Source organism: Bidens hawaiensis, unplaced genomic scaffold (assembly GCF_021521415.1).
Source record: "Bidens hawaiensis isolate Kalapana, Puna unplaced genomic scaffold, B.hawaiensis_p1.1 tig00016939_1, whole genome shotgun sequence".
Lineage (NCBI taxonomy): Eukaryota > Viridiplantae > Streptophyta > Magnoliopsida > Asterales > Asteraceae > Bidens > Bidens hawaiensis.
The window spans coordinates 4,279-31,287 of NW_027492564.1; the positions used below are offsets into that span (position 1 = coordinate 4,279).

General features: G+C 29.6%; 3 protein-coding genes and 1 long non-coding RNA gene across 4 annotated transcripts; 1 reads left to right on the plus strand and 3 right to left on the minus strand.

The window, feature by feature from the left end:
* Window positions 1-5,839: 5,839 nt before the first annotated feature.
* Window positions 5,840-6,727, minus strand: LOC143552505 (uncharacterized). Its single transcript, XM_077042712.1, has one exon. The coding sequence runs from the start codon at window positions 6,725-6,727 to the stop codon at window positions 5,840-5,842; it is 888 nt and encodes a 295-aa protein (XP_076898827.1).
* Window positions 6,728-6,789: 62 nt separating this feature from the next.
* LOC143552506 (uncharacterized) lies at window positions 6,790-9,403 on the minus strand. The gene is made up of 9 exons (XM_077042713.1): window positions 9,278-9,403; window positions 9,198-9,200; window positions 9,007-9,103; window positions 8,462-8,903; window positions 8,096-8,341; window positions 7,683-7,903; window positions 7,409-7,609; window positions 7,134-7,300; window positions 6,790-7,029 (listed from the first exon to the last, which is right to left on the minus strand). The coding sequence occupies exons 1-9, from the start codon at window positions 9,401-9,403 to the stop codon at window positions 6,790-6,792; spliced, it is 1,743 nt and encodes a 580-aa protein (XP_076898828.1).
* A 60-nt stretch (window positions 9,404-9,463) lies between these two features.
* Window positions 9,464-19,109, minus strand: LOC143552507 (uncharacterized). Its single transcript, XM_077042714.1, has 25 exons — window positions 18,954-19,109; window positions 18,604-18,871; window positions 18,452-18,523; window positions 18,022-18,112; window positions 17,793-17,886; window positions 17,543-17,718; window positions 17,361-17,481; window positions 17,156-17,266; window positions 16,919-16,993; window positions 16,636-16,833; window positions 15,851-15,901; window positions 15,747-15,759; window positions 15,035-15,370; window positions 14,852-14,955; window positions 14,697-14,750; window positions 13,644-13,712; window positions 13,255-13,563; window positions 13,103-13,156; window positions 12,916-13,009; window positions 11,534-11,671; window positions 10,849-10,980; window positions 10,572-10,772; window positions 10,052-10,490; window positions 9,848-9,935; window positions 9,464-9,805 (listed from the first exon to the last, which is right to left on the minus strand). The coding sequence occupies exons 1-25, from the start codon at window positions 19,107-19,109 to the stop codon at window positions 9,464-9,466; spliced, it is 3,786 nt and encodes a 1,261-aa protein (XP_076898829.1).
* A 4,094-nt stretch (window positions 19,110-23,203) lies between these two features.
* Window positions 23,204-25,560, plus strand: LOC143552510 (uncharacterized). The gene is made up of 3 exons (XR_013138669.1): window positions 23,204-23,296; window positions 24,088-24,161; window positions 25,135-25,560. It is a non-coding gene; the product is annotated as an uncharacterized LOC143552510 (long non-coding RNA).
* The last annotated feature ends 1,449 nt before the right edge of the window (window positions 25,561-27,009 follow it).

The window sequence follows — 27,009 nt, forward strand, 5'->3', positions numbered from 1 at the left end:
AAACAGGTCAACCCGAACCCGACACGTTTAAAAAATAGGTCAACCCGAACCCAATCCGTTATAAAGTGGGTTGACTTGTTAACCCGTTTAACAATTTTAGAGAAATTAATATTTTTATTTTAGAGATAAGATGTTATAAATTTTAAAGTCAAATGCTTTGTTTGTTAGTTTATTATATATCAATTAACTTTTGAAAGTAAAATAATTTCTTTCTACACTTTTATCTACATTTTACTTATAATAGTTTCATTTTATTAGTTTTAACTGTATATTATCTGGTTATTTCATTCATTCGTTCTTATCTTGAGTTAAAAATGTGAACATAAGTTTGTTAATTGAGAATAAGAGATAAATACAAAAAAACAATTAGATTTATCACAAATTATTAACAAGTTTTATATTAATAAGAGTAATTAATTGTTTAGTTTATTACTAAGTCAATAGATATTACACATATTCATATATGAACGTAAAATGGGTTGACCACACAACTCAAACACGACACGAACTTAAATGGGTCGACACAACCCGGCACGAATAAAAATATGGGTTGGGTTAAGGCTGAAGAATCTCAACGCACCAACCCGCAACCCGACACGATTGACACCCCTAATTAATTTTGCAGTAATTTAAGATATAACTTGTTGTACAGTTTGAATTTGTAACTAATTTGAGGTGTTGTATTTATAGGTTTGAGCATTTTACGTGTTCCAAATTGCTTTGGATAACGCAAAAATCATTGAGGTATGTTTTCTTCAATTATGTTGATATAGAGTTTTTCTTTTTATTAATTAATTTCCTTATTACTAATTGTTTTTTTAATGTATCTATGTTGAATTTACATAATCTTTAATTTTGTTGTATTTTTATATTGTGTATAAGACATGACATTTTGGATGTTGATTTAATTAGATGATTAAGTTTTAATTAATATGTGTTTTTTTTTCTCATATTATAAGTTATAAAGATGTTTTAACTTTTTATATATCTTTGTTAGTCTTTGTATGGTTTTATATTTGAATTAAAATAATAATTTAATGTCTCATAATTTATGTAAAGTTATCTCTTTTTTTTTTATAAATATGACATTGGATTTTACTAAATTTATAATAGAGAAAATTCCAATTTGCCTCCCTGGGTTATATCGTCGGGAATGGATTGACAACGGAAAACGAATTTGCGCATGTTGCGCCACTGGGATATTCCGGCGGGTTCTTCTGACTCCTACCGTCAGTTGACCATCAGTTGAGTTGACTATTGGTATTTTAGTAATAATACCAACATATTGGTATTTTAGTAATAATACCAACATATTAAGGGTATTTTAGTAATTTTCTTCTAATAAATAATAAATATAATAATAATAGTAATAATATAATAATAATAATTATTATTATAATTATTATAATAATAATAATAATAACAATAATAATAGTAATCAGCATCATCATCGTAGAACAGCATCATCATCTTCATATTAGAACAACATAAGACTTCATAACATCATCTCATATTCATCAGTATCTCATCTTCATCATCATCAACCTCAAATCCTCAAGCCCATCACCAAGTAATACCACTCTCATCATCTTCATCATAAGTTTCAGAACAAGTAATCGAATCTCTCAAATTCTCAAACCCATAAATTATTCCGACCAAAACCCCTAACCTCCGGCACCACGTCGCCGCCACGACAACCGCCGCCGCCATGGATTCCGGCCATCTCATTTTTCCGTTCATCTTGTTTTTCCAATCATCAGCGCCATGACAACCACCGCCACGGCACCACGTCGCTTGTGTTTGGAATGAACGCCGGAGGCATGGTCGTTTGGTCGGTCGTTCGGTTCGGGTGAAAAGATTATAAAAAAATTGTTCGTTTGGTTTTATTCGGGTGAAAAGTTTACTAAAAAATGATTCGTTGGGTTGTTTTCGAGGTCAGTTCGGGTGAAAATTTTTACTAAAAAACGGTTCGTTTTGGTTGTTTTCGGGTGAAAAGTTTAATAAAAAAACGGTTCGTTTTGGTTGTTTTCGGGTTAAACGTTTACTAAAAAATGGTTCGTTTGGTTGTTTTCGGGGTCGGTTCGGGTGAAAAGTTTACTAAAAAACGGTTCATTTTGGTTGTTTTCGGGTGAAAAGTTTACTAAAAAACGGTTCGTTTTGGTTGTTTTCGGGTTAAAAGTTTACTAAAAAATGGTTCGTTTGGTTGTTTTCGGGGTCGGTTCGGGTGAAAAGTTAACTAAAAAACGGTTCGTTTTGGTTGTTTTCGGGTGAAAAGTTTACAAAAATCGATTCGTTTGGTTGTTTTCGGGTGGAAAGTTTACTATAAAACGGTTCATTTTGGTTGTTTTTGGGTGAAAAGTTTACAAAAAAATGGTTCATTTGGTTGTTTTCGGGTTAAAGGTTTACTAAAAAATTGTTCGTTTTGGTTGTTTTCAGGTTAAAAGTTTAATAAAAATGGTTCGTATGGTTGTTTTCGGGTTAAAAGTTTACTAAAAAACGGTTAGTTTGGTTGTTTTCGGGTTAAAGTTTTACTAAAAAATGGTTCGTTTTGGTTGTTTTCGGGTTCGGTTCGGGCGAAAAGTTTAAAGATATGATGATTATGATGATAAAAATATGATGATTATTATGATATATATTATGATTATGATGATAAAGATATGAAATAATGGAGATAGGGAGATGATGATAATAAACTATTTAATGAAAAGAAGGAATATATATTTCATATTGTATATGTATAAGAAATATTAGTTCAGTTCAAATGGTTGGTGTTGTTTGTTGTTAAACCAGGGGTCGGAGGTTAGAACCCCACCCTCTACACGATATTGGATTATTAGTTTTAGAATTAATTATAGGATCAAGAGGAAAATGGTCATTTCAACCTTTTTTGTTAGTCAACTAACGGGAAAGCACATAAGAACCGCCGGAATATCACAGTGGCGCAACATGCGCAAATTCATTTTTAATGGTCAATCCATCTCCCGACGATATAACCCCAGGGAGGCAAATTAGAATTTTCTCTGTATAATATATATATATAACGTTTTAAATATATTTCACTAGTGTGTAACAAAGACACTATCTTATAGTAATGTATGTCTTAATTATAACTTTGAATTTATAGGAATAAATATCCTTTTCAAGGATGGAACAATACCTGGATATACATACTGTTCACACGATACAAACAGCAAGATAACGTTTAATAACAATTTTCTTCTTTTCAAACTCGTAAAAAACATTTCCAAATTAAAATTTACCTCTTGAAATCGTGATCAAATTTTAATGAATAATTGGTAAGAATATTTTTTTTTCTTGGGTATATTTAAATACTAGGATAAAGCTCGTGTAATACACAAGTGGTTAAAAAAATAAAACAAAAAAATTAAAATTAATAATATACATAATAACATATCTTTTATAAAATACATATATTGTTAAGAATAATTTATATTTGTATTTTAAAAGAAATCAAAATGGAAGGTTGTGAATCTATACCAATTAAGAAAAAGAGAAACCTAACATCAATTCATTTTAATTGAGTTGGTAAGCCACAAATATATATATATTTTTTTTGAAGTGGTGAGATCGATTCCCACCAACAACAAGTTTTTTATTTTATCATTCATGAATGTGAAATTGTAAAAATGGAAACTTGTACACTTGGCAGCCTATTTAAAAGGTTTAATTGAATAACATGTGGAATTGTCTTGCTTTAATAGTATATGTAGATAAACTTTGTTTTATCAAAAAGAAACTATGTGGAGGGTCTATGTCTACTTTAACTCTTGGTAAAGCCACATATAGTTGTCCGCGTTAGAACACATGTTCTTTTAAGTAAAAACCAACCATATATAATGATTGACGGTGACTTTTGTTTATGGTAATCGCAAAAGTCATGTTCAAAATTTGAATACTAATCTCGTGTGATTAGGGAAAATTTTAGGAAGGCGTTACAATATTGAATTAACTAGGTTAGTACCCGTGTTACACACGGGTTGACATTAGATATGTAACAAAATGTATATAAACTACCATACAATATCATAATATATAACCATATATAAACATCCAAAAACATCCAAACAAAAAAAAACCGGAAATAACATTGTCAACATAATAAACTAATAGATACAAATGCTTCATTGTCTTATCAAAAAACATTAAACCATTAGATAGTAAAATGACTTCACCGGGATGAGGTTGAAAATTTCCGTCCTAAAAGAAAAGCATCCGCCTTAACCATTTGAAAAATATAAGCAAAACATGTAACACAATTAAATATTAAACCAAAAATTTAATGTATATCATAATGAATGTGTGATATTTATATATTTAGCTACTTATGTTAAAGTAAAAAGAAGATGAGTAAATGTAACAATTAGAAATTGTTTTCCAATCATAACCTTTTACAAACAAACATATCAAAAATAAAAAAACACAACTTAATTTTATAACCATAAACAAAATAAATGAATCAAATTATTAATCACAAATCAAAGTATATTTAAAGTATGAAACCACTAATACCAAAAAATTAAATTTCTAATCCGGTTAATACAATGTTAATACTAACAAAAACGAAATATAAACATCAAAGATATATTCTAAAAGAAGATATAAACATATTGACTAAAAATTTACCAACAATGACCTTCAAGCACAATCTACCAAAAAAAGCAAAGTGTCATAACAACCTGACAAAACAAAAACAAACAATTATAAATGTGTATCCTACTTTTTTAGAAGCCTGTGTATATGAAGTAAACTACTAACATAAAGGAAGAAAACAAAGTCAACAATTTAGTCAATATTTATATTTATCAAAAATATAACTAACATATTTCATATGATTTACCTTAAATTTCAGAATCAGAACCAAAATAGCTTTGAATATCATCAAAATCAGATTCATAATTTTGACAATTCAACAGCCATTTAACCTTCTCAGCCACCTCATGCTCCAAATCTAAATGCGCTTTTGCGTTAAAACCGTTCGAAAGCTTCAAGAAATCCAAATCTCTTAAAAGGTCATGATCATTGGATTGCAATATGGACTTAGGATTAACACTCTTTTGTTGACCATTGACATATTTAATAACAACATTATTTTGCAACGGATAAAAAAACCACTCCCTGACATTGACCAAAGGAAGTAGTTGTTTTTCATGTTGTATAATATCTTCATTTATAACATTCAATAGTGCTCTCTCTTCCTTGGTTATAACTTGTTTACGATTTCCGAATCCTATTATTTGGTACTTAAACAGAATGTTAAACGACATAACCGATTCGATAGAAGGCTTAAGGATTGTAGAAAGATCGCTAAGGATAAACTGATAGTTATTTGATTCGGATGAAAATTTCCAGGAAATAATTGTCGCCATTGTTGAAAATGATGGAAGATATTGATTTTGTAGAAGTTATGATGATTGTGTTTATCTTCCTAAGAGTTTTTTTTTATTATTATTAAAAATGACGGTTTATTGATTCAATAAAACTCATGATTAACCCTATATTTATTAAACTCTTTATGAACATTTAACCTATTATCCTATTTTTTTAATATATTAAATTGATAAGATATAAGAAATAAAATAAATTTCGATATAGATATAATATTTGGCTAAAATTAAAAGTCTATAAAATTAAATTTCAAAAACATAAAAGATATACTACAAGAAAAATAAAAAACTAAACTAAACTAATGAACGAAAATTCAACATACAAACAACTAATTATAGTTAGACAAAATAAAATTATACAATCCTTTTATTAAAAAAAACTTAAACATAATTAAAAACATACAAACTTAAAGAAAAAAGTATTGTAAAAAAATTCATACAAGGTTTCCAAATATTTCCTTATACACAACATTTTTGGTTTCACTAATCAATTTGGATTCCTTATCTAATAAAACAATCTTAATACCTTCGCGAGTCTTCACTCTAGACAAAGCAACATAAAGCTGGCCATGTGTAAAAACCGGGTCTTTTAAATATAATCCGACACGCGTTAAAGATTGTCCTTGACTTTTATTTATAGTCATTGCAAAACAAACCGATATAGGAAACTGTCTCCTCTTTAACTTGAATGGAAGCTTCTTATCAGACGGCGTAAGACTTATTCTACTAATTAAAGTACGAAATCCAATATTAGTACCAGAAACAACCTTAGCTTCAATGACGCGTTTACCCAAGCTAACAACTTGTAGTCGAGTTCCATTGCACAACCCTTTTTTCTTATTAATATTTCGTAGTAACATAACAGGAACTCCAACCTTAAGTAACAAACGATGGTTTGGCATTCCAAACATCTTTATACCATTAAGAAAATCAGGAGAGTACAACGTGGGATCAAAATCCTCAGATACACTTTCAACCTCGTCGATGCTATCTGAACTTAAGTACTCCATTTTTTGACCAGGAAAATACGCTAAAATATGATCATTAATCTCTTGAACCACATCATTTAAGGGAGCAAGCAACGCCCGTTCTTGAAAGTAAGTAAGATCATTAAACCTTTCTAACATAGAAGGATAAACAAAGTCTATTAAATCAGACATAGGATCAAGGGAATCTTTTATTAGAAGATCATCTGGAATTGATATAGTTGCTTCACCGTCATTAGGACCACCAAGATTACCTTGACCAATATCCAACAACCAATCAGTGAATTGTTTAATCTCTAAAGTATTTGACATTTGAGAACCAACAGTTAACCTCATGTTCTTAGTTAGTTTCAAAACCTTACACTTTGACCATATGTAAGAAGAACTAATTGTGGCGTTCACACAATCGTTTCTTGTTCCATTATGTACAACAGGTAAAATTTGTCTGAATCACCACCAAGAACAACTACCTTACCTCCAAACAATGACTCAGAATTGTTGGCCAAATCAATGTTCATAACATCTTTTAGGGTTTTTTCCAACGCTTCAAATGCATGTTTATAAATCATGGGAGCTTCATCCCAAATTATTAATGATGTTTTCTTCAATAAGTCGGAAACATCAGTATTTCCCTTAACCTGAAAACGATGAATACGTAAACATTATATTCAATAATATAATAAAAAAACACATTAATTTAAATGTGAAATTATCACTAATGAATGAAATTTATAATACCTACCTGACATTGGGAGTCCTCGGTCAGATTGATTGGAATAAGGAATCTTGAATGAGCCGTTCTACCGCCTTCTAATAATAAAGATGTTATTCCACTTAAAGCAACATTAAGAACAATTTCTCCCTTAGACCGAATTGAGGCTGATAAAGTTTTCCATAAGTATGTCTTGCCTGTACCGCCGTAACCATACACGAAAAAAAACACCACCTTTTTTACGTTTTAAGGAGTTGAATATTTCTTTGTAAACGCTTTTTTGTTCATCGGTTAAAGATGTGTACAAAAGCTAAAATCATTTGACAAAGAATCTTTATCATAAGATAATTCTTCCATCATAAGAGGATTCATTGACGTAGACATAGATTCCTGATCTGGAAACGGCATGTGTGAAAACCTACGTAGAGATGAATTGTTTGATACCAAAAACTCTTCAATTTCAAGTAATGCCAAGTTCTTCAGTTGCTCGTCACTAAGAGACAAACCTGAAAAGTAAATAATAAATCTACATTAAAGTAAACTACAAAAACAGAAGTTCACACATATAACAAAACTAACCTGGATTCTTGTGTTTCTTTTGTTGATGATAAAGAATCCCGTCGACTAAGAAATGCCATGTATTATCCCAAACGTAATCAGGTCTTGATAAGGAGGATGTTATAAGCATTGTTGCAAACAAATTTCTTAGATAATATCCGTGTGCGGTATGGCTTGCTTCCTCAATTGCTTCTATGTACTCCTTATCATCATCTAAAAGCCCTCTTCTATAACATGCATCTCTAAAAGAATCACAAACAAAACCATATACTGTTCAAATATCTTCAAAACATTTCGGTCCTTTAACCTTGTTTAAAAGTATTCTTAAGTAGTAGGCCTTGTCAAATGATGCAGGAACGGAATGAATTCTACCAATAGCAAATCCACTTTTCCTTTCTACTCATTTCGGTGGTGATGTTTTTTTCCATACAAACTGTGTTGGAAACTCAGCATATGATAGCTTCCTTGCATGCTCGTAGTTTCTATTTGCTTCCATCCAACCAGTAAACATTGAAACTGAATTGGAAGTCTTGGTAAGAACGTCTTCAATATCGTCCTTAGGACCATAAATTACTTGTTTTTGACCAGGTAAATGAAAAGGAAGTCTCGTAACAGCCGGGACCCTGTAATGAACATCAAAAGCAAATATTCTCCAAGCAGCCTCACATGCAGAAAGATATCTACAATCGTAAAAAGCTTTAATCTCATCTACTTTAAAATCTTCATCGTCGGCAGAGTTATTTTGGACAAGGGAAATTGTAGCTCGATCTGGGCCCTTATTTATATATTTAAACAAATACTTGATTGATCCTTCTTGATTGCACCACTCGACATTTATATGGGCTTGATACTTTCGTAACAGAATTTTGTTGTAAGGCACAACACTTCTATTATCTAGATTTATACCTTTTTTAACGACGTAACGTCCATTGTCTCTTATTTTATAAATCGGAAAACCTTTGGAATCTATACTTGTCTCACTTTGAAATCTTTTTGGGAAATTCTTTGAACATTCTCTATCAATCATGCAGCTACAGCTTGGATTAGCCTCACCATAAGGACCATGAAGCATATGATCTGACACAAGCTGGTATAGGTCTGGATCAGTGACCTTGTCTGGAATTTCACTTGAAATAAAATTATCTATATGTGATGGATTGTGAATTTTATCCTCTGGATGAATGAATAAGAAAATATAGGCATGAGGCATACCACGTTTCTGAAACTCAATTGTATAAACGGCTACAGTTGGAATCAAACAAATGAATTAGCATAAATAAAATTAAATAAATATCTTAAAAAAAAAGTAAACAAAATATGAAAAAATTAAAATCGGGAACCGAACCTGCTTTAATTTTTCCAAACAAAGATTTATCCTTCAACAACTTAATCATTAAATCAAGCTTCATTTTTAAAAATCCAACATAGTATATCTGGCCTGTCTTCAGAATTTAAATTGGTATCCTTTAAAAGCGTTTGACTTCTGGCCAACCGGGATTTCACATAATTGCTAAGAAAAAATCTGGATAACCATACCATCTACAAAGACACATAGCGTCCAAGTAATTTTGCATCATATATCTACTACCACCAGTAAAAGAAGAAGGAAGAATTACACGCTGCCCAGATGTTGAAACATCTGAATTCCCTGCAGTCTTAAGGTTTCGAAGGCTTTCGTAGGTGTCAGACCAAAGTTCACTCTGTTTTCCACGTATAAAATGCAACATTTGACTCTCAACCATGGTATATTTGTCTACCAAAAGCTGCTGAAAAAGCCTTCTTCCATTTAAGGGTAGTGAGAATTAGTTCGGCCTATCTTGTAACCTATATGCAAAGAACTCTCGCATCGTGCACTTCTTACGGGCACCAGTACATGAAGGATCGACATTCCTATGAGCAATGTCTACCTTATAACCATCCTCACCAAATGGATAAAGCAAAGGAAATTGAAGAGGAGTATAAGAAGGATGGAGTTCACTAACTCGTCGAAGACCACCGGACCTGGAGTTAACTATTATATCTCTCTTGTCCATGGCATCACCAATATCTCCAACAATAAGAGCGGCAACCTCAGAGGCCGTTGGTAAGTTATAAGTCCTAGCATCGTATTTTCTTGTTCCAACAATGCGGAGCTTAAAATCAATCTAAGGATTTTCTTTAAAAGAATCACGTACCATACGATATGCCTGAACCAATGGATTTTGTGAGTCTAACATTTCCTTGAGATAATTAATAATATAATTTTCATAAATGTCGGTATCTGAAGATGATTGACTGTAAGACAAACAAACAAAAAAAATAAACTTTAACATTAATATAAAGGAAATATATGATAAAATAGTAATTGTTTTAAAAATGAAAAACATTTAATGTTTAAAAGTAAGTTTTACCCAAAAACACGTTGTCTGTTTGATATTTCGTTCTCCTTATCATAAATGTAGAGTTGAGAAAACTGAGGTTTGTTACCATCTAATGGAAGAAGACTTCCTATAGAATGGTAGTTTTCTCCGCCGAGTCTAAACGTGTAAGGAGTGTTTCCTCTATTAATAGAATTGTCAATTTTTCCACCCATTGATGTAAAGAAGAACATATAATTGAATCGTCTAATATTTTTCAAAAAATACTTGCTTATAGGATCTTCGCCACGAAATAACTTTACATAAGTTTCATGAGGTTGCTTTAAATCAGGAAGTTTAACATTTCCATTGCGACAACATAAAGAGAAGGTTGTATCGGCACTAGTTCTTTTTCCTCTCCTAGATTCAAGTTCCCACAAGCACGCGTTGCAAGACTCACATTTGAAACTTTGATCACCATGATCAACGTAATCTATACAATAAATAAAAATTAGGTTTATGAGAAAGATTTATAATATACTATGTAGACTTATATAATATATTAACTAATAACCTATTGATATGCCTTTAAAAACATCAACAACAAACTCAAAATCATTTAACTGCTGCATGGGTATAGGAGTAGTATTGGTTGTTCTCCTTGGTCTTCCAACACGCCTTTTTGATGACGTACTTTCAGAATTTATGTAGTTAGAAACAGAACCGCTAACATTTGATGTTGGATTAGGGATAATGTTAGAAGAAATAACACAACCTGTAAAAAACAATATTTTAAAACTAATAAAACAACAAATAGATTAAATGTATGATTAAAAAGAAAAAGGTTGTACTTGAAGAAGATGGCCTGGTTTGAGAAGCTTTGTTTAACGACTGTTTAAATTTCTCACGTTTACCATCTACAATCTCCTTTCTTTGTTTTCGATTTGAAGAATAAAAACTACCAAGTTGCGTAGAAGTATCATCTGGAAATATATTTATAATATTTATATAATGAAAAATGAATAATGACAATAAAAGTAGCTAGACAATTATAATACTTATGAATGACAAAAATAGATACGTACTTTGGTTATATAGGGAATTATTGTTTACGCTTGGTGGTGTTGACTTTATTAAGTTTTCCTTCCCTTTGTAAATTGTAGAAACACAACTCCTTTGAAATTCATAGGGAGCACCGGTTCTAATGTTAGAATCTGCGTTTATAATTTGAACATAAGTCCAGTAAAGTATTAACAATAAATTTACAAATATATTATATTATAAATATAATACATATAAAACTTACTTGAACTGTGTTTTGAGGAATAATTATTTGATTGGTAATTTTGAGATATAATAAGTGGTGTATTGCTTAAAACGTTACCTAACTGCCCGATTTGAGGTTGACCTTATTTTCAACAAACATAGAATACGAAATAAATTAATTCACTTAGAATGAAAAAGTAAATATTACAAAACAACCAAATTAAACATTGTTAAAATTAGTATTAAAATGTTGACGGCTAAAGAATTTACCGTATTGATTGTAATGATATATTGAAGATGAGTATCCATTAGAGAAACATGTGCTAGGTGGATTAGAATACACATTTTGAACATTATTTGGCTGAGTTGTGTTGGAAACATCAGACAGTGGTTCTCTTGAAAGATTACCTACATAAAACATAAAAATATCAATTTAAATGAAAAAGCAATAGATGCAAACAATCGATTGAGTTGATACAAATATGAACAAAAACAGAAATACCAGTTGAATCGTAGATCTTGCTCTTTGAGGTCGGGAGAACAGTTTTACGTTTCTTTGAAGATGATGACATGATTATACGAATAATGGAAAAAGTGGTGGAAGATATTTGACAAATCATAAAAATTGGTAAATGTGAGAAATGAGTATTTAAGGAATTTACTATATTAAAAGTTAATTACATTGTCATTAATATAACAAAATAGAAATAATCTTATATTAGGGAATATGATTTTAATTCCATTTATAAATATATTTAGGAAATCGTAATTAAAAATAAAGTTTAAATATTAATGTAAGTCAATCGTTTAATATTTTATATTTTGACCAGATTTTTAAATAAAAAGTATCAAACATGAATAATCTAAATTTTAAATTTAGATAGGTTATGGTTATACAAAGATTTTGGTTATCATAACTATGATTATGTTGATAAATATATGGTATAAACATAAATGAAGGAAAAAAATATCAATACATAAATAAATTATTTGTAAAGCAAACAAATTAAATAAAGATATTGTGGTTCTTACATTAGAGTTTTAATAAAGACGAAATAAATAAAAATAAAAATGAAAACAAAACATCATCACTAAAGAACTTTAAGGACAACCAAAACAACATCATTCTTGTCATAACGAATAACTAAACTCTGGCCAAAACATAATCTATTCTTGAGTACATAATCCCTCCATCCGATTAACGTAAAGCGACCCTTGTCGTTTTGACCTCCGATTTTTACTTCAAAGATTGTTTCATTGCCTGCCAAACTCCTGAATTTAATTAAGCGCCTTCTTTTCAGATTTGCCAATCTCCCAACTTCAGCCGGTAGTCGCTTACATATTAAAAGAAAATAAATATTAAAGTTAATATGGTTCTGGTTATTTTTAAATTAAAGTAACAAACATATAACAAAAGAATAAAAATATTATAATATTTATTACCATACGATATTCAATCTTCTTATGGAACTCTAAATAACAATTAGAGTTTTCAGCCTCATTTTTATCACCATGATTATTAACGGGATTGTGAGAATAACCAACTACTGATTGACAATATGGAGAATCCACGGTATGTTCACCATGTGTATTGAAATTTGATAATTGATGAAAAATACTTGGTGGTAAATGTGGAAACAATAAAGGAATACCGTTCTTTTCATACACTCTTAAATCAATGGTAGACTTGTTGACATACTTTAACCAAAGAACGTCACCATCTCTAAAACACAAATCTTGAACCAACTATTTCCAACCGTCACCAAATAAATAGTGTTTTTTATAAAATTTAAAACTTATCTCCCATGAATGGTTATGATCAAAAATGAACTTAATTACTCCGATTTGAAGCTTGTCTTGAAACTGGGATTCAATATTCTTCTTTGAAACAACCTGTTAGGAAAATAGGAAAATATATTTTAGTTTAACACCGTTTTAATATATGCATGTAACACTAACAATTAAGTACAAACAAAGAAAATTAATTTTACCAATTTATCATTCATTTTATTATGGTTGTATAAAACAAATGCCTGTCGATGACCAGTAGAAATCGCCTTATTAGAAGGAGTTCTCGGTAACCATTTACTTTCATCTTCAAATAAAACAAAAATAATCCTCTGATAAGGACTAATCTTCAAAGAACACATTAGATCAGTAACTCCATCAGCCAAACAAACGGTTTTTTCTTGTCTTTTTAACTCCACTATCAATGAACCTTTATAATGTTCAATTTCAGTGGTTTGAGGCAACCCTTGAAACCTCAAAGAATTTTGCAGGATAAATTCTTTTGGAATTTCCTAATAACAAAATTAAGATTTACACGAATAAGATATTGAATGTTTATTTAAATATTTTATTATTCAAATTACGACAATACCTGAATAGGAAAATTCGGATCTTCAATAAGCATGAGAAAAGACGTTGACATTATAAAATACGGACTAATCTTTTTACATAAAAACATCATAAAATCAAAATAATATATTAGTTATTGTACGATTAATCTAAGAAATATAAGTTTAAAGAATCGAAGTAAAATTATTATACATTAGAATGAAGATGAAAGAAAATAAGAGATGGAGACATACATGAATGACGGCAGAAGGAAATAGAAGATGAAAAACCTAGAAGATGTTTAGGGATTTATAAGACTTTTTAAATTTTAAATTAACAATCTAACTTAGGTAATATTGAACAATTAAAACACAAGATTTTAAATATCAAAATAATGATATACGTATTGACATAATATGATAAGGAATATCCACATCCACATAAATTAATAATCTAACTTCTCGAATTAGATACATATTGACGACATAATATATAATTAGAGGGGTTATAATTTTAAGATTGAATAAATAATATGGAACATAGCAGATATTTATAGGTTGATTCGAGAATAATTATGACCAAATTATTAATTCATACATATTTTGATTGATAGTTAATATAATTTATTTAAAAATTAAACTTCCAAAATATAAAACATCAAAAATATAATGAAGTTTACATATCATATTTTAAGTTGTATAATAACAACTTTAACATGACAACATGTATGACAAATATTAACATATGATAAACACAAGTTTTCAAACATCTACAAAATTTACAAAAAAGCATATTTATTAAAAAAGATATTAAAAATAAGAGTCTTAAATGTAAATACTAAAAAAACTTAAGCATCCAAAAGATAATTATAATCCAACATTGATAAACTAATGTTTACTTAAACCTAGTCAAATAATTTGGACAGAATTAGAGAATGGGTGCCACAGTTATACTCAAGAACACACTTTGAACCAATATCGAGTCCATTTAAACGACAAACTCCGGCCATTGATGAACTCTAAACCGTTTTTTTGTTGTAATTGCGTTCGATGCGGATTTCAGTCATCAAATCTTCACCATTGGGGTTTATTAAAACCAAGTCAGTCTCAACATCCAATCCATTGTCACGAGCAAATTGAACAGGTAAACGCTATAAATATAAAAAAAAAATTAAGTTAAACAGAGTGCATATTAAATGAATAATAAGATTGTGATACTATAACAAATTTATAACATTGGAGTAAAACTTACCAAACGATCACTGATAACAACTTCAACAAAATTGTTACTGACATGGTGGTGATTAACTCTAACACCGTCCACTTCAAGATCAGCAACATCATAGCTTTCATCATCTAATTAGAAAGAAATATAAAACAATTTATAAGATAATGAAATTTGAAATAAAAATTTTGTGAATACTGGGAGACTAACCTTCAATAGTAAGTATATCAACATTGGCCGAGTGAACAGGAATAATATTTTGTTGATCAAACTGTGTACGTTCAACACCACGACTATCAAACACATACAACCTCAGATGGTTTTTTTCAATTGGTTCTAAGACAACATAATCCTTGACTTGTAAATTAACATGCTTGGCTATATTTGGCCATTCATCGACAAATGCATATCCTGGAGTAGTGCTCCTCAAACTTTTAAACACAAGGGTCCATCTACTTCCATCAACTAAAGAAACGACCCAATTGGCATATGATCTTCCACGAAGGAGAAACGGAAGATAACATACAACATGATCATCCCTTAAAACTTGATATATAAGTATAATACAAACGGAAAATATTAAAATTGAAATTTGAAAGTTATATGAACATAAGAATTATTAATATGCTTAACATACCAACTTATTCATTGTTGGATAAGAGAAATAAACATCAAAAACCTTATGTTTCCAATCTGGATGATCTGGTACATATAACAATCTCCACTGGTGTGGCTGAGTTGGAAAAAAAACGAAAACATCACCAAATACAAAACGATTGGCTGTTACAAATTCGGACCATCCAGAGCCAAATAAGTACTTATCATCATTAAAATCAATATCAACATGTCAATCTTGATTTGAATGCCTAATGGTAACAGTTTCATGGACAGACTGATGTGGAAAAAAGAAGCTGAAAATAACCTCTAGTAATTTTCTATAAAAATAACACAACTTTATTAGAATATATTAATAAAAAAACAGCACTTAATTAGAATAATTTCTACTTATAACTGGCAGACACTCACCATATCTTCCATTAATGGTTGGTTAAACACAACAAAAATAGGATAATACATCTGATTAGCAAATATAAACTGGAATTAAGTTTATGGTAACGAAAACGATAAAATAAAATTAAAATTAATCGTATAAAATAAGTGGAATAATGAACATAAATCTAAAAATATGGATTGATTGTTATTAAATCAAGCACTCATTAGGGTTTAAAAGAATAACTTACCTTTAAAACTTGGAAGAAGAATGGAAGACTGAAGATGATTTTGATCGGATGATAGAAATAGATTAAAAAAAATATAGTTGGTTATAAAAGATACAAAGAGTCAGTTTTACCCGGGTCATGATTTGGTAAATGGGCATCTTGATAATATAACCAAGATATTATTTTAATGGTATATAATCTAAAATAATAGAACCTAAAAAGCATATCTATGATAAAAGCATTTAATTAGGGTAAAATCATTATTGACATAAGGTAATTAAAATTTTTACACCTAATATTAAATTATGGTAAAAGCATTTTTATTGGAAATCAAAAATTAAATACCAAGGTTATTGATAATATAAAGAAACTAATAACCATAATTATCAAAAACAAATGCATCCGAATGAAATAAAAAACCAAACATCATGTCCACAAAAAAAAACAAAAACAATATGTCTTCAAATAAAAATGACACCGAACATACTCAGGTGTCTTTATTATAAAAGTTTTAAATAAATATAGAAATCACTTCTCGACCTTAGGAGTAAGAAGTTTAACACCATCCTTTCTTGTTCCAACAACGCTAACCATCTCACAAACATCTTGGAGATCACTTGTCTTGGACTTAGTAGAAGAAAATCCAAATTGACCATCACCATCAAAAACATCCGCAAGTTTACGCTTGAGTTTGTCATCGGAATCACTACTTGACAACTTGATCTCACTAACTTCATCAACATCCAAACGATCAGAAATTGGAGTTTTATTATCACCATTTCCAGAAATCTGTAATAAACAAAAAATTTCAAAGATAAATATAAAAAAAATCAAAAAAATTAAATAATGTGAAATATATAGTAGTGTAATAAACCTTAAAAGAACCAGAGCTTGTAGATTGATAGTCAGGTAAAGAATTTCCAAATGTTATAGATCCAGATTCCGAAGGCTACAAATATAAAAAAAATAAAATAAATTAGAATATAGGGATATGATGTATTTGAAATAAATTAAATCGAGATAAAATTTACCACAATAAACGCAAGAAGTAGTCTTTTCTCAATATCAAAATAATTGGTTGATCATCTGACAACTTTGATATACCATATACCTCAACGTTATTCCTAAAATTGAAATCAGCAACCTCAACCTTAAAAGCAAACTTCTTTTCCAACAAACAGTTCAACTCAATGGAAAATCCAGTATCAGCAGCATTTTCAACCTATAATATTGTTTAGAAAAACTTGTGTTACATAAATAGTGTTTCATATAAATAAGAGAGTAAGAAGTTGAATAACAATAAATAATTACACAACTTTATCTTTAATAGCAAGCAGTTCAGATGCAGTTTTGTTGATAATAAGTTTGGCATCACGATCAAAAAGTGTTAACGAAACAACACCCGTGCCGTCTTGAACTCTTAGCTTAATCTTATACCTAAAGTAAATTTTATAATCAACAACACTTCAAATATTAAATATTTATTTATACACTATACCTAGGAGTAGGTGTAACACCCAAAGTGTTACATCTCTGATTCTTGCATTCATAAACGTCATCGCCTTCAATGACATTCACGATCAATTTACGATTACAATTATTACAACCGAGATAGTACCATTCAGATTCAGGACAAAGCGCCTTAATGGTGCCAAGTACTATAATACTCTTTGGCTGAAAAAATGAATTAAGCAACTTAACATATACTGGAAAGTAAATTATAATTATATAGAATTATTAATAATTACCTGCAATATTGTGCAAATTTCAGAAATGTTGTAAAATGATGTAGCTTTCAGAAACTCTTCATCAAGAGTAGACATCAATTTCACAGGAATAGGCCTACGAACAGGACCATCAACGTTGAAGTCCAAAATCTCAAACACACAGCAAAACAAATTTAAACGTTTAAAAAATCATAAATGTAATGAAAATAATAATTGAGGAAACAATTAAGACCTTTAATAATAATATTACCGTGACTTATAATCATCAATCTCAAAAATAGAATCATTGATGAACACACGAGTAACATCAGAACCGTAGGAATTAGACACATATGGTTTCTCTAAAAAAAATATAAAAGTCATTATGAAATTTAAAAAATAAATTGTTATAAAAAAAGGAATTAAATATACAAAATATTAAGACAAACCTTTATGATATTTAACTCTATCAAATTGCATGAGGATAATCATATGTGATTCCTCAAAATGCTCAACAACATACTTAGAGAACCGTGACGCTAATCACCCCAAAGTGTGATGTAGACGCAGTCACTGCTAAAAAAATAACTATTATTAAAACTAAATTTTATAGTAATTAAATATTAATAAAGAATATAAAATAAAGTAGTATAAAATTATGAATAAATATTTACCTCAAGTCAGAAACCTCCATAGTTAACCTTGCATTTTTTTGACATCTCTCAAATTAGAATTGTTATCTTTAAAAACATGAACAACATGTCCAATTATATCTGGAAAAAATACGTTTAAAGAATAAGAAAAACAAAACAGATTAATAAATTATAAAAACAAAAATGTATTTAATAAAAACCTATAGTAGCTTTCAACGGGATTTCTTTATCAATCACGGACTTGAATGAGTAAAGCTTAAAACCGAAGGTAGGACCATCAAACTTGTCACAAGGATTCACATGGGTACTGGAATTCAACACTAACTTATTCGGGCAGTCGATAACCTTGTAATTAGACGAATTAGATCCAAGGCTAGGGTTTACTATAGTTAATGTAGCATTTTCATTTAAATAACGTTTGAAACGGAATATATCTTGTCTAAAAACTGTGGATTGCATTAAGTTACCCTGAAATTTAAAAAAAAAAATAGTGTAAAAATTATATGCGTATATTACAATTATAAACATAAATGGTACAAAAAAGGATTACCGATTCGTCCATGAAAACCATTTCAATCCGGAAATCCTCATTAGCATTATTGTTATCCTTGAGACTCCAAACCTTCAATACTTTTACTTTGATGATAGATGGAGTAGATCTAAGTACATCAATCTCATCTAACTTAGTAAACTTCTGAACCTCCATTGCCCTTAAGAAACAAAGAAAAAATTAAATAAGTTATATAAAATGTAAAACTACGTATATTGTAAAAATAGATAGTAAAAGAAAAGTTGAAATAAACTTGGAATAAGAAGAAGAATGAAGTTGGGATATTCAAAAGTGATGAAAAAATGATTAAGAAAGCCACCATTATATACTATAAACTATTTAGTTATTTATGTAAGATAATATAAATAGAAATGACTTGCAATTATTGTAAATTATAATGGTGGTTGGTTAAAAATAATTGTAAATAAATAGTTGATAGTTGATTTGGGAATAAAGCAACGATTATATACTACAAATCGGTTTTTAATAACTTTTTTTATATAAATTATTAGATGACATAATTATATCAATATGGTTTTTAATATACGTTTTTAAAATTAACGTGTACCAAATTTATGATCTGAATAAACAAATTAACTTATATAAAAAATAAATATAAGAATAATAGTTATTTAATTATTTTATTCAACATATACTAAAAATATATGGATACTTATTTTGCGAACTAAATTTAATAATTTCAAACAACTTACCATAATAAGCCTATTATTTACATATTTAATTATTTTCAAACGACATTTCTAAATTTACTTATTAATTTAATAATAACGTTTTAAATTTAATATTTGTAATTTGTAATTTGTACAAAAAAGTACTAAGAAGTAATTATTTTAGTATATTTAAATTTAATATTCAAAGTAATTACCTTAATTCATCTAATAAATTTTTTTCAAAATAACTTATACCAATAATAATTATAAGAATAATAGGTTTTAATTTATTTTAGTCAACATATACCAAAAAGATATAGATACTTATTTTTAGAATTTAATTCAAATTTAATATTAAATATATATGGATTACCTTAATTACGAAGAAGTAATTAATTTAATGTATTTAAATATAATGATTTACATACTTCCTTATTAAGTTATTTACTTTAATATTAACGTTTAAACTTTAATATTTGAACTAATAATATAACATTTTAATTATTTCTTGTTATTATAAAAATAATTATTTATTATTCACGTTGACTACAAAATAATTACTTAGAAATAATTCAAATTAACTTTAACATTGGTTTGTTTATAAATTAAGGAAAGTCAAAGAATATAAAATGTTTTAATGGGATAATTAAATTACAATATTTATGGTTATAAAGTTATTTAAAACAATAAGGAAAGTCAAACAAAATAAATAGTATTAATTAGATAATTAATATTTTATTTCGGATCTCCGATAATGAGATTAAAACACGCAAGAAAAAAAATATAGTCTCCAAATCTATACATCTATACATTAATATTAACAATTAATAATTCAAATAAAATATGTACATGAATATTAGCAATATACATGAATATTAGCAATTAACAAACTAAAATATACATCAACATTAAAATTAAAATTAAAATTAAAATTAAAATCTATACATACTATAAATTCATAATCATTCCGTTAAATTAAATTATATGAGTCGGTAAATACTTGAAATAATAAAAAACAATATTAATAATTAATAACCTGAAATAATGAGTGTATAAGCCGGAAAAAAGATTGTATAAGCCGTGACACTCACCGGAAAATTTTACCGGAAAATGTTACCGAATAATGTTACCTGAAATAATAAATAAAAATATTAATATTGATATACATTTTCCGTATATAAGAAAAAACTTACAGGAAATTCTAATCGGAAAAACGTAATAATGGAATATAAGAATTTGATGAACAAACTAAAATGAAATCTTCTGCAAATTAAACATGTAAATAACTTGAAATAATGTAAACCAACAATTGTTATAGGTATACGACATAACAGAAAATAACTTAACGGAAATACTTACCGGAATAACGTAAAGCGTCCATATATAAACAGAATACCCGTTTATGATTTACAACCTAAACTGATTTTATTTTAATAAAATCAGTTAACAATGAGAATAAACATAAAAATGTTAGAAGAAAGAATAACCGGAAAAAATAATATGGTTGCCGGAAATTAATTTATAAAAGTTTACCTTCAATCGGAAAGAATAACCGGAAATAATAGGATTAGAGCGGCGATTAGGGTTTCTTAATAGTGGCAGCAGACGAAATTAAACTAAAATAGAGTATTTGAAGTTCCGGGTTAATGGGTTAAATGGATATCCAAGACCCGCGAGAAAATAACCTAAAATGGGTCGGATGGTATTTTAAGCAATAGTCTATGTGGCATCTAGGTGGCAATGATGTGGATGCCCTAGATCTTAACAAGTGGAAATTATTGCTTGCTTTAATTGTATGTATAGATTTAATAGAATTCAATCTCTATAATTATTTAAACAACTAAGAAACCACGATTGAGGCGTTAGAAAAAAAAAGAAACCATGATTGTAGTTTTCCCAATAATAAACAATTCAAATTTTTAGGTAAGTAATTATGGTAAATGGCTTGACCGAATTTATAACCAAAAAACCGTGATGGTAGCTTTCCCATATTAAACCCTTGATTTGTACCATAAAAAAATATTTAGCTTATAATCTACTGATTGATAAGGAAATTTATAATTTTAAAAAATTTAATGATTTATATTTAGAGGAGATTGAAAAATTTACTGATTGAGCTGATGAAGATGAAGTTTCTCTTTTGGTTCCGTTTAAACACAAAAAATATTACCATTAACCATTTCAAACCATAAAAAATTAATACTAATAACAAAAAAAAATATCGAGACATAAACAAAGTTGAGGAAAACATGATTCATACCTTTCGTTTTGGTCCCTGTTGCCAACTCTTTCGGTAGATTATTGCTGGAAAATATACAATAGTGGTGGGGGGTGGGGGGTTGGATTCCTTATTTATACCTCCTTAATTATCTTAAATATATATATAAACGAAACATCCCTAAATTCTCTCAAATCACCAGATTGTTTTAGTTGTAAATAAAGACTTCTCATGCATTTGACACGAATTCACGAGTATGGGTCTCACCAAACCCAAATAGTCCTTAAACGGATTATAACAACTTAATATATTAAAAATTAATCTCATCAAATATTTGATATGAAAATCTTATAAAATAAGAATATACTAAAATTTAATATCCGATTATTTTTTTGAAAAAAGATATTATTTATAATTAAGAAACAGTTTTATAGTAAAAAAGCGGGTCATGGGTTTCACTAGACGAAAATATAGGAGCAAAAGATCTTCACTAAATAAGGAACGAAACTATATTCAATGGCCAAGATTTCTCGCTAGCCAAGGTGATAAAAGACATCAACATAACTTTATTCTTTCAGGTAAAACATAGCACATCAACATACTAAAATTAAACTTTGTTAATTTTTCATTGTAAAAAATTTGCCTCTTTTGTTTCTTTGTTTTATTTTGTTTTCTGTACTTGTTGGGGTTGTTGATTCGTTTAGCCTGCTAATTTGCGGCGAATACGTGTACAGTTATTGGGTTGCCACGCATCAATCGTCTCTCCCTTTATCCCAACAGATCAATCTTGCCTCACTCCATTCGAAAAGCTCACCGTTCATCATCTTCAGTCTTCAATTCTTGTTCGATTCTGATCATCATTTTCAGCTTCAATTTGCTTCAGGGTTTAAAGCAATCAGGTATGTCACACTAATTGTTTTTGATTTCCTTGATTTTGGACGTTCAGGGTTTTGATTTCTTCACTGTGGTACTTGAAACTCTTTCCAACGTCGTAGGAGTTTGAAATTAGGGGCTTAATTTATTTCATTCAATTTGGCATGATAAGCCGAAACAAGGTGTTAAACATTACTTTAGGTATATCTACAAAGTTGATGATTTGAGTTATATACACTAATGCGTCATGTGTTGGTTTCCAAATATGAAATCAGAAAAGAAAACTATGCACTTACATGGTTTAAGACACATAATAGTTCACTAATTGATGTCGTATCTTCTATGTTACCAGGCTAATAAGAGCAAACTGTATCTCAAAAACAAAAAATTTCAAGTGAGTGGTTTCAAATTGTTAACTTTGGACCATAACTATTTTAATATCATTGCTAATTAGGTTTCTACCAACTTTTCTTGGGAGTTTTGTTTCTTTTTAGGTTCTAAAGACATCATAAGTGAGCTTCACTAACATGCCTAGGAGTAATTGTTGGGTTTTTTCGCCACTTGCACGCTAATGGACCGAGGTTAGTTGGTTACTCTTAGCATTTGATTTTGGTATGGTTTTCGAATTTGGGCTGCGATCCTCGCTGCTAAGATATATGCTTATAATATAATATTTGTTTTAGTTAAGTTATGTGTAATACTAACAGTAACATCATAAGGAACTATCTTTGTAATCCTGGTAGATAAGTCTTGATTTATGTTATTTTTAGACAACCTGGAAGTGTATTATGGTTGTTGGAACCGGTTCCTTAGACTATAGGCAGAAAGGCCAAGGCAGATTCAGCAATTCTCTACAACTCGATGAATTTAGTAGATCTTTATAGGAGGCCACAATGACCATAGATCGAACCTATCCAATTATTACAGTGCGATGGATGGATATGGATTGTGTATCGGCAATAAGTGTAGTTGCATCCAGTTAGTTGACTTTGTTGGTGTCAGCCTTCAAATCGTTTAGCAATCTTTCATAATTTCGGGTTTAAAACCCTAGCTTTACTATGGATTTAGATAATGGCATTGTAGCAACGTTCATTCCTCAGTTTTACATAGATAAAACCAAAACCGAACAAATTTGAACAATTAAAAACAGAACTGAAAAAGTTAAAAAAGAAACTGATGAACACCCCATACAGGAGAAACAATGGGCCTTTCGTATGGACTTAAAAAGAACATTTTTAATTGTTTGAATATATACTAATGTTGACATTGAACATATTAAAAGTTGTTCATCTGAAAACAAATGTAAGTGTTGTGAAATTATGTCTCTTTCAAGGTACTATACACTAATGTCAATTGATGTCTTTTTTAACAGTGTTGTGCATGATATAAAAGGCTCCTCAAAACATTCTCCCAAAATACGAAATCAGATATGTTTCAGAACACAAGGTATGCATCCGTTTGAACTTAATTATGATTGTAATAGACCCATTTTTTACCCGTTTAAACTCAAATTTGGTGTTATGCCATGTGGAGTATTGGAAGATGTGGAAGACCAAGTTCCAATTGAAGGTTTCTTACGTTAGGTTGTGCAGATACCTTATTTTCATCATGTAGTGCGGATACTTTTAATTAGAATTTTTAATTCCATCGGGTAGTGCAGATGCCTTATTTACATCGGGTAGTGCGAATACTTTTAATTAGAAATTTTAATTACATTGGGTAGTGCTGGTAATGAGTTCCTTTTAGTAGCTCATACTAATAAAGAGATGGCAAAACGGGTTGCTTGGGAAGGGCCAAAATTAAAATATGTACTGAATGCACAAACCATTAAAAAAATCATTGATTTACCAAATGTGGACGGGTAGTGCAGATGTCACCCCACGTGCTGGCAAACCATAAAGATCATTGTTTTTGCCAAATGTGTGCGTTGTTAGATACATTGATTCACATAAAGACCCAACTTTTGTTTGGCCTTATATTGATTAAACTAATTTACAGATTTATGAATTAATGGACTTGCAGTTAGGATTTATTTTTACAGACTTATGAATCAATGGACTTGCAGTTAGAATTTAATTGACTATCATGTATCCAAATTAGAATTGTTTATTTCACCTAATTTAAAGTTACATTTTCGACAAGGAGGCACAACCGAAGTTGTAGCCGGCTACCGCTGTTAAGTTTTGCGTAACGTCAATGTATGTAATTAGCTAAACGTGGATGCACGAAAAGTATGAAGTCAGATTTATCTGATTAAAATTAATTTTTGGCTAAAGTTGACTTTTATGGTCAAACTGACCAAAAAAGAAAAATCTGGTTGACATGAATTTGGATATCGTAACATTTGATTTTAATTGTAAATTTCTAACTACATGAAAGTATGTCCTGAACATGTCATTGTTGCATATGGTTATTTCAGCACAAAAGTAATAATCACCTTCAAGTCATACAAGTCTTCTATGGAATGGGTATTTTCTTTACTACTTTATACAAGAACCTACCCGCTTCTGGGCTCTATGTGTCACCACTGTAAGTATCAACAACAAATCACTTTTCAATATACACTTTGATTACAACATATTAATTCATATGAGAGAAGTTTTTTGCAATTGTTTTTAGTGGAAACTTTTGTGAATAATTTGAAGGAGAATCCGAGTTAAGGTGCTAATTAAAGACGACTCTTGAGGTATATGGTAAGTAACTGAGTTGACTCCAGATGTCAAAATATATGTTTATCTGACGTTTTATTTGAAAGTGATTATGTGATCATGAATAATGTGTATTGATCTAAGTATAGATTTGGATGTATGATGTTGAAACCCTTTAATGATTAGACAAATCAAAGCCTAACTGTTTGGTCAGTTTGATTAGTAATTGCAGCCTTTAATGTTAAGGCATTGTTTTAGTTTTTTTATATGCATTCCAAAATTATTAAAGCAAACCGAACCGATTTAACTACAGTTATCAAAAACGGTTACCAACGGTTACGCTTGTGCATGCTATTATGCCGGGTCAAAAACTAGTTATATATAAAATAAAGAGAGATAGGTCCATTGAGGTGGACCCCACATGATTTAGCCTTTTTGGGAAAATTGCTCTTTTGGCGTTGTTTGAAGCAGCGTGGTGTTTGGGCGTTAAACTGCCCACGTGACAATTCTATGGCGTCCCATAGTTAGCTCACAACAAAGAGTCTTAGCATTATAGCTAATTATATAATTAATATTTTTATTCTCTATGTTTGTTGATTGGTAGTTAAATATTGGGTGTAAAACACATAATCTAATGGTCTAGTGGTATGTTATCCAACTAGAGGTGGCAAATGGGTTGGGTTGGGTCGAACGAGTCATGGGTTGAAATGAGTCATGGGTCAAAATGAGTTTGGGTCAAAACGAGTCAATTAAAAAAAGGGTTGTTTTGGTTTGGGTCAAAATAGGTTAGGGTCGAACCGGGTGTGTGTGTGTTTTTTTTTTGTTAACGTGAATAACGGCGGAAACATTTTAGTTTTTTTAAATTTTTCATTTTATTACTTATATTTGAAGTTATAATTTTTTTAATTATTTTTTTTGAGGGGTTTCTATTAAGATAAAAACCCTCAAAAAAATATTCAAAAAATAATAATAAAAAAATTATAACTCAAAATTTAAATCATAAACAAAAAAAGTAAAAACACTAAAATGTTTCATATGTTTTCCTCGTTCCATAAAAAAAAAAGAAAAGAAAAAAAAACCATCTAGAATCGAACCGAAATCGAAAGAATCGACGAAAATGAAACAAAGAAACAAAAAGCCAAAATCTGACCACATCAATCGAAGAAATCAATCAAAACGAAACTAAAAGAATTCAAACCGAACAAAAACAAAACTGAAAAAACGAACAAAAACGAGTCCGGAATCGACTAGAAAGAAACAAAAGATACCAAAACCCAACACGTCACGGGTGAAAACTCGTGTTGACTTGAAACCTGAACCGAACCTGTTCCGATCTGAAACCCGTTTCGTGCCGAAACCTGTCTTGTACGAAAACCCGTTCCGATCCGAAACCTGTCACATTTTCTTAGGACACTAACCCACATCGACCCATTTCTTTGAACTTGTTGACCCATTTTGACCTGAAAATAAAAGGATGAAATTTCAAATGACTCATTTTGACCAATTTATTTAAAACCTTTTACCCAAACTAACTCATTTAACTTTTAAAACAACTCAAATTGACTCATTTGAAAATATTTGGGTCAAGATTGCCACCTCTATATCCAAGCTTTCTAAAATGAAGGTGGTAGGTTCAAGCCCTTGCA

Coding starts and splice junctions, on each gene's coding strand:
- LOC143552507 (XM_077042714.1), bottom strand. CDS start 19,109: ATGGAGGTTCAGAAGTTTACTAAGTTAGATGAGATTGATGTACTTAGA. Junction 16,994..17,155: donor ATTTTAGGAATAACGTTGAG/GTATATGGTATA, acceptor TTATATTTGTAG/CCTTCGGAATCTGGATCTAT. Junction 13,010..13,102: donor AAGACAAGCTTCAAATCGGA/GTAATTAAGTTC, acceptor GGTTGGAAATAG/TTGGTTCAAGATTTGTGTTT.
- LOC143552506 (XM_077042713.1), bottom strand. CDS start 9,403: ATGGTTGAGAGTCAAATGTTGCATTTTATACGTGGAAAACAGAGTGAA. Junction 8,904..9,006: donor GTTTGGAAAAATTAAAGCAG/GTTCGGTTCCCG, acceptor TTCCAACTGTAG/CCGTTTATACAATTGAGTTT. Junction 7,030..7,133: donor CCGAGGACTCCCAATGTCAG/GTAGGTATTATA, acceptor CATCGTTTTCAG/GTTAAGGGAAATACTGATGT.
- LOC143552505 (XM_077042712.1), bottom strand. CDS start 6,727: ATGAGGTTAACTGTTGGTTCTCAAATGTCAAATACTTTAGAGATTAAA.